This window comes from Sitophilus oryzae, unplaced genomic scaffold, assembly GCF_002938485.1.
Source record: "Sitophilus oryzae breed Bouriz unplaced genomic scaffold, Soryzae_2.0 scaffold_177_pilon_pilon, whole genome shotgun sequence".
In the NCBI taxonomy this organism is placed as follows: domain Eukaryota; kingdom Metazoa; phylum Arthropoda; class Insecta; order Coleoptera; family Curculionidae; genus Sitophilus; species Sitophilus oryzae.
In genome coordinates, this window is record NW_022146479.1 from 7,748,454 (window position 1) to 7,757,287 (window position 8,834).

The 8,834-nt window shown below is 32.0% G+C and overlaps 1 protein-coding gene across 1 annotated transcript in view; it reads left to right on the forward strand.

Annotated features, from left to right (window-relative positions):
* The window catches only part of LOC115882387 (lachesin-like), a 99,030-nt gene extending 90,974 nt beyond the window's left edge, over positions 1–8,056 (forward strand). Inside the window, exons 8-9 of the mRNA XM_030900438.1 lie at positions 4,371–4,541; positions 7,345–8,056. Of these exons, the coding sequence (XP_030756298.1) occupies positions 4,371–4,541; positions 7,345–7,655 (482 nt within the window). The 3' untranslated portion in view covers positions 7,656–8,056. The remainder of the gene's footprint in view (positions 1–4,370; positions 4,542–7,344) is intronic.
* Positions 8,057–8,834: the final 778 nt, after the last annotated feature.

Sequence of the window (8,834 nt, forward strand, 5' to 3'; positions counted from 1 at the left end):
GGCACGTGTAAAACTTTCATTTTATTTTTCTCACCCCATAGTTTGAGTTCGATAACCCCATTTACTTAACAACATTACTTAAATATGATTATTAAGTTCCAACTAATTCATATTATTAAAACATCTAAAATACAAATATGTATTTTTAAAATTAATTGTAAGTTCATCTCATCTCTGTTAAAAATTGCTACTTCGCCTAAAAATTTCCCTTTAAAAAAATGCAATCTAACCTAACCATAATATACCATATAAAATGAAATAATTGAAAGATCGGGCTACGGAAAATCACACAAATTTTCGGAAAAATTTGTGTGATGACCACTTCGCACACAATCGTCAATTAAAAAAAACTACTATTTTAGTATTTTAAATATTTTAATAAACGCAAAAATTGCATAGTATTTACAAGGCGAAGTTATAAAAACTTGGAAGAACTAATAATGCACTGACGCACACAAAAATCAAACGAATACTAAATTTCATTTATCAAAAGAATTCGATAGTCAACGATAACCATTTAGTCGCACGGCGAGGTTGTCACATATGCTTTAGTATACAAATGAATTAATGATTTTATTCGAATAAAACCATTCGATAGTTGAAATCATTCATTCAGTAACCATTCGATAGTCTAATTCATTCGATAGTTCCCATCGCTAACTAAAAGTACCTAATATTAACCAAAGGCCATAAAAGACTTACTTTACCTCAAATCATTTATAGAGTAATTTAGCACGACCTAAAAATCAAGAAAGTAAGAGTAATAAAGTACGAGTAAAAATTGGTTCCGTACCATTCATTATCTATACAATATTACACACTATATTATTATAAACTTCTTTTCCGATTTAGCTGAAATTTTGAATGCGTATAAGTAATTTAAAAAAAATGAAGAAACACATTACTAAAAATTGAATAATCAATAATAAATGTGTAAAAAGTAAATGTAAACATGTAAAAATATGTAAAAATTAAAAAAAACGATTAAAAAAAGTCGCCTGGACTAGGATTCGAACCTGCCCTACTACGGCTCCAACGTCATAGCAAAGTAAAGTCCTAACGCTTTAACCACGCGGCCACCGAGGACTTGAAAGATTCTATGTAAAACTCTTACTTAAAAGATAATGTTTAGTGAAAGTACTTTTTTATTTATAAACATTTATTTAATTCTGTTTTTAGTATTTGTTCTTATAACTGTCTATAGCTATAACGATTCATAACATAGACCTTTGTGACAGACGGACGGATGAACGGACAGCGAAGTCTTAGTAATAGGGTTCACGTTTTTACCCTTTGGGTACGGAACCCCAAAAATTAAACCTGCCGACGCGACGCCATCTGTGGTTGAAACAAGAAAATTAATAATAATTGGAATATTTTACGCGCTATAAATTTAGTTATACACATCGCGTCTTTTTTTAATATATTTGTTGTCTAATATCGTCCGTACCAGACAACTGACGGTGACAGCAGACAGAATTCCTTTCTATGTGTGTACGTTCAAGTCGTTTCGATCTACGACTGAAAAACACGGTATAGTCTGCTTAGTTCGAGAGTAGTTTCTATCAAGCCCGTGTTGTGTTCCACACTGTGCAACTACTCCTATATAAGGCAATAACCCTCGTCTTTAAAGCAAAATTGTCTGGAAAGAAAAAGATTCCACTATGCGGCACGTTTCATATAAGATAGAGCGAGCTAGTTTTCAGCTGCTTAATAGTTACATAGAAAGGAAAATATGCTGACGCTCTACAACAAATTGTACAGTTCTAGGTGTTAAACTTTTCTTAATATCGTCGCAAACTCTTTATATAGAGAACTAAGAACATATCAAATCATTCTATCGTTGTACAGGGTGTCTCATTTCCTTTGTTTTATGGGATTTCTCGTTCATGAATAGATATACAAATACGCGGTTTTCCCATCACTTTGTTACTTTTTTATGAAACTAAAGATACTACACACACATTTGCCCCCTGGGTTTCTGATAATACAGGGCGAATTTGAAAATGTTGCATTTCTTGACTCCCTTCCTATCTTTGTACTTATTTATACTTATCGAAAATGTGAAAAATAAGTTTCGTAGAGTATTTTAGAAGGTATCCCGTTTAAAAAAAAAACATAAGTTTGGGTCCTATTTCAAGAATGACAACTCGGCCCAAAAATATAGTTAAGCAACTGAATTCTACGTGAAAATCTCTATGGGACTCAGTTTTCACCTTTTCGTTATAATGCAACATTTTGAAATATTTTTTTGCCCTGAAATACAGGGAAAAAATTAGGGCTAAGACAAATCTGTATGTAGCATATTTAGTTCCATAAAAAAGTAGCATATTGATGTGAAAACTGCATCTTTGTAGCTATACTCATAAACGCGAAACCCTGCAAAACATACGAAATTTTGACACCCTGTACAGTGCACTAGTACAATAAGAAAATGGCATTTATAACAAACAGATATTTTGAGAGAATTTATACTATTCACTGTATATTTTATTGGCCCTGTTAACAAGCAGTAAACAAGTATTCTTATGATTTTTTTATCAAATATGTATATTTTTATCATACTTAACTATTTATTAAAAACTAGTTGAAGCCTGGCGCATCCGCCACGACATCAGGAAAAAAATACTTTTTATTTTTTTTTAATTAAATGAATCTTTTAGTAAAAAAGCAACTTTCTAGAGCAAGTCGCTACTTTAGTAGAGACGACACAGATAAACATTAGCATTTTATATATGTAGATTCTTAGATAAATGCAATACAATAAAAAAACGGCGTAAAACAGGGCTGGGAATAACAATCCATGATCATTTTGGCGAGGTCAAGCTCTAGACGTCCTTTACTTGGCCTCTCTTCCTTATTTATTAATTGCACTCCTTATACTTATAAATTATTTGTGTGGAAATTTTCTATCCTCTTTTAATCTTTCTATAATTTAGTGTTAATTTCTTCCTAGTTTTAGTAAATTTTTAGTAAAGGATGACTAGAGATTGACCTCGCCAAGAGTATCATCGATTGTAATCCCCAGGCCGTCCTGGACGCCTTTTTTCGATCATACGGTATATAATGAACTTTTAAATCTATTTTTAAAATAAATAACGGACTAATAATGAACAGTTTTATATCAAATCATTAAGGGTGATACAATTAACAAAGGTTATTTAAAGGGAAATTCATAAAACTAGTGTTTCATAGTAAAGCTCTTAGTGATATATTACACTTAAGTAGTTTTCCATTATTAAGTCACTTGTAGTAAGTTTTCAGCATAATGTGTTCCCGCAGCATTTTAGAATAAGACAACGTAAAATCCTTATCGGAAACTGTGTATAATGATGGGTGTTATAAACAAACTTGTTATAGATCTAAGTAAACAGGGTGTCCCAGAAAGAAGTGCAAGTATTTTAACTGGTAGTATAGTTCAACCACAAAGACACGCCTATGAGGTCTTTTCGCGAAAAATTTTTTTTAGTTTTTAGTTTAAAAAGTTTTGATAATATGGCAACATAGGTATTAGATTAAATTTACAAGAAAGAAAATCCAGAAAAGATCCAGTGGTTCTCAACATTTTAGCAAAAAATCAGTAAAATAACTCCGTTATTTTGGACTTATTTGAAAAACGATAAAGAGAAAATATGTTTCTTTTATCGAGATCTACCACCCCTTAAAATACTTGCACTTATTTCTGGAACACCCTGTATATGAATGAAGATTATATATGGCAATGGCAACTTGGCAACACATTGACGATATACGACAGCAATACGCTAATTACATCTAAGCCTATTTAAAGTACTTTATTCTTAAAGTACTTTTTTATTCTAAATTCTAAAGGCGTGTTGGCACGATTCAAGCGGACTAAGTACTCTCGAATGCTGCCATATAACTGTAATTATAATAATACTGCGCGCGTCTCACTTGAAACTTGCTTGTTTCGTATTAACTGTTTTATCCAAGTCAAGTTGAAATACCTCGTATCATCCAAGTAAGTATGCTGGCTGCCAACTTACTTGGATGTTACGAAGTTTTCCAATCCGACTTGGGATAAAACTGTTGATAAGAAAGAGGCAGCGTACAAGTAAGACGCGCATGGTATCCACGTAGGTATACTTACATGGCAGCATCCAAGTGTACTTGGTCCAAGTACACTTGGACCATTATCAACCGGGCTTTAAAGAAAAAACTTATCAATATTAATCTTTTACTGAATATTTTACGGTATAATGTAGAGGTAGTGATGGAGATAAATCACGTGTAGGATTTAATGTCTTTAATAACCTAAACTTTTCTTAAACAGTTTTGTTACAATGCGAAATTATTATTTTACTATCTATATAAATATATAAATTAATTTAGTATCTTCACTATTTTAGGAGAGAAAATAATACCAAACGAGAAGTATGTAATGGAGGAGATTCCAAAAAACGAATATTCCTTGCAAATGAATTTGAGGATTTGTAACATAGAAAGAAGAGATATTGGTGGCTACATATGTACGTCTTCGAACGCGTTAGGAAAAGCTGAAGGGACCGTACGGTTACAAGGTAAAACAAAAAATATTCAGTGATCAGTTTTTCCACACATTCTCCAATAAATATTTTATATTAAGAAACCTTTAACAGCTGGCGTTATGTGACACACTCGTTTTTTACACTTCTTTTGTAAGGGCAACGGCTCAACTACGTCGAAACACCGGTTTCCGATAGATCACCGAAGTTAAGCGACGTTAGAGGCTGCGACTGTATGGACGGGTGACCATCTTGAAACTCTGTCGTGATGTTGTTCCATGGCAAGATTGTAAAATCTATTGACACACACTGCTCATTCACGCCAGTTCCGAGTCGGTTGAGATCAGATTAGTAAGAGTCGATTTAGACACTCGTCAAGATATAACCGAGGGCCGCGGTTCGGGTTCCGCGTAAACAAAGTAGAGCCCGTATATAAAGACGCGTCCAGATTAGTCTTAGCAGCAAATCGGGGACCTTAATTTAAAATAATTTTACTTAACTTTTATAGTACTAAATTTTTTGAAGTAGGTATTTAAGTTACATAAAATTAAAAAAAAAGGTTCAAATCAAAGTGATTGAATTACTATGTTTTCCGATAAGAGGCTTTCGCTTTAAAATGTAATCGCTGGAAAATAATTTTAGGTTACAAAAGCTTTGGGGGAAGTTAGTTATTAATCAATTGCGGTTTTATATTAAAATGTTCTCCCTTTAGTTAAGTAGCGCCATCTTTTGGAGTATTTCCCAATCAATTTTTTATGAGATAATTTGAATTAGAGCATCCTGGAGTATTTTCTTCCAATATCAATACCACCGTAATACAAATACAGGAAATTACGAAGAAAAAAAACATTTTATTTGAAATCCATTTCAGTTACCATTAATAGTACCATACGATCGATAATAAAACGGCGTCAAAGACGGCTGGGGAATAACAATCGATAATAATTTTAGCGAGGTCAATTTGTAGATGTCATTTAGGTACTAATTAATAAATTGACATAAATCTTCTCAAAAATTAACACTAATTACAGAAAAATTAAAAAAGGATAGAACGTTTCCAGACACATAGAAGAATAGATAATCTATTTCCATAAAAAAAATATTTTTTCTGAAGTTTTAAACTACACTATTAAAAATAATTTGTACTCGTAAATAATTACAACCTTCTTAAGGCCCCAAGCAGCATTTGAACGTCGGGACAACGTTGTGTCACGCGACCAAACGTCGGGGCGCAACGTCGGCACAACCTCGTGCCAACCCTAGTCTGCACTAGTTTGGAGAATAATTTTTGGGTCGAAACGACGTTGGATACCGACGTTGGTTAGAAGCCTAATTTAGTACAAACTGCAACGTTGTTTAAAATCCTAATTCACAGAAATACAAAACTAATATGGCGTCTAAGTCGCGTTTTATCCTAAATTGGGATAATTATAGTAAAAATATTATTTTTATGATTTAGTTAGAGACATATGTCAGATGGCAGTGAAGGAAAACAAAACAAAAGTATTTAAGTGTGGAGGATGTTTGAAGATCATAATTATTGAAACACTTTAACCGACTCTGTAACTCGTTAACCAAGGCAAAAAAGTTAAACGCAAACAACTTTATTAATAAATGTATTGTTTCTACTTTGAAAAATACTAATGGGCCTTAAAATTAAAGAAGTTTTAAAAATTTTCTTGAATTTTTTTTTTAGTCAAATGTGAATAATTTATTCGCAGTCGAAAAAATTGTTTCCGCGTGTTTTTTAGGGTCAAATATTTCAAGTTAATGTATTCAAAAAGCAGGAATTGCTATTTTAGGAAAGAAACATTTACTTATTTAACAACATGGCGGCTTTCACTTTGTTGTTTTGGAGATTAAGATGGAGTAGTTCGAGTAGTCGCAAGATTGCCTAATTTAGTCATCCTAGAGTCTAGCTTGTGCCGCCCTCTATAATCTAAATAAACGAGGGAGTGGATAAACTATCGGTAATATATGTATGTCGATGTATATTTAAATTTAGTTTTATATGTACCTTTCTTATGCCCCATTTTTTTTTATAAAAACCAAGTTTTGTTTATAAAAACATGTTTATATAATGCCAAAGTTTTTTTTATAAAAACAAAAACAGCACTGAACTGTCTGACTGAACAGAACAATGAAGTGAAAATTTAAGATTTAAGGTTATGGTTCAATAAAGCTGCAAAAAGGTAGTGACTCGACGTCCTACCAACGTAAGAATAAGGAAATCTAAACAACGTTGGAATTAGTAAAACAGACGACGTTTGCATAACGTTGGAATAGGTCCTGAAACTGACGCCGGAAAACTCTATGTTGTCCAACGTTGTAACTACGTTGTCCGAATCACCTAAAGATGACTTAAGCAAAAAAGGTTACAAGACAACGTTTATTCGACGTCGCAGAAGCTTCTACTTTGCTGTAGTACTAGTCCAACGTCGGTGCAACGTTATAAAAACGTTTAAATTTATTTTAATACCCAAAGTAGGGAGCTAACTATTTTTTGTAACTAATCCAACGTTGTGTTTAGTAAACATGTGGTCGCAAGTCGTGAAAATGCTACTTGGGGCCTTAACTGGCAGTAAGTATCATTAAAAATAAAGAGGAGTACGGGCCTAGTAAATAACGTCTAGGGCTTGCACACGCCAAAATTATCATCGATTGACGCCGTTTTTTTTCATCGTATATGATATCTCAAGTAATAAATAATCATCGATTAGCTGTACTTGTTAAGAATTTTAAAAGAAAAAGATAGCAACCATGATATTATTTAAAGTTTATTTTTTTTAGAAAAATTATTGATATTTATTAGTGTTGTAGCAAATCATTTATATTTTAGAGATACATTTGCCGTTAGAGACGACAACAACGACAACAACGCCAAGATACATGGTCACGAAATCTCATAAACCATTAGTCAAGGAAAAACCAATGAAGCCAAAAAGTGGAAAAGCCAGAAAGAAGGAGCTGGAAGGCAAAAACGACGAAAAACAGTTACCGAGTCCTGAAATTAAACTGATCACACCAGCGATTACAACCACAACCACTCAAACGCCATCTATTATCCTGCAACAGAGAAATGGCTCCTCGAAAAGGGTTCTATATCATATCTATATCTATATTTTCTTTGCGATCGTTATTTTTGAATGACACGTGATCCTAGACAATAGTTTATAAAGTATGTTAAATAAAAATGTAAATACTCGGTTATTTTCTGAAGGTTTTTACCACATTATAACGAAAAAAATAACAAGAAACATTCCATTCGTTTTTCTGGAACTTGACATATAAAATATATCTATCATATTGTCTTCCCTTTAATTTTAATATGGAAAGTATTCCTTTAATTTAAATATGGGGTAATCAAATTACCTTCGTTAACAGTACAGGGTATATTTTTGTTTTATAATTAAAACTTTATGTAATTTAATTCCAGGAAGGTGTATTTTGTAGAGTTATCTTATTAATCTGCTCAAATCATTTCAAGTCGTCATGTTAAGAATTGCCGATATATGACACGGCTGTTTTTCAAAAGTGACTATAACTATTTTATTTTTTCAAAAAAAAGGAAATTATAGATACTACTGTACATGACATAAATCAGGATTGATTGACGTATTCAATTAGCTTCGGTCATTCCTACTGCACAGGAACTTTATTTGATAGAAAATAAGTTTCTGATTAGATTAGAATGCCATATCATGCATATGTCAAACTTTTACATTTTTAATTCTAAAAAATAACATTTTAAATTTACATTTCGATTGCCATGCTATCAAAACCTTTAATGTTTAATCAAGGAAAAATATATTATATGATCGTCAAATATTTTTCGTGTCTTTTCCTGTCCGGTTAAAAGATTTATTACAGAATCTTATTTTAACCATTACTTTTTTTTTTCAAATGAGACGAGCTCACTAGCATATTTGGAAAAACATTACTAATAATTTGGTACCATATACTTGGTATTTCTAGTCAACTAATATACTATTTTCTATTCAGAATAGCCATTTAATATCAAATAAAGTAAAGAAATACCCAGAGTACCATTTATATAAGTCAAAAGTTATATTAATTTCCGGTGAAACAGGAAACGATACTAATTGAATATGTCGACAATCCTGATTTATGTCATTTACTAACATACTAAGTCTTGTTTTTTTATATGGAAAATTAAAAAATGTTTTGGGGTTGGGCCACTGTTGAAAAACACCTGGTGTATTTATTCATATAGATTGCTAGATAACACACTTTTAATATTTTATATCTATACCTAGCATAGTTCTAGATTATATATGATTGTGATTTTGCTAAGTTATTGGCAAATAA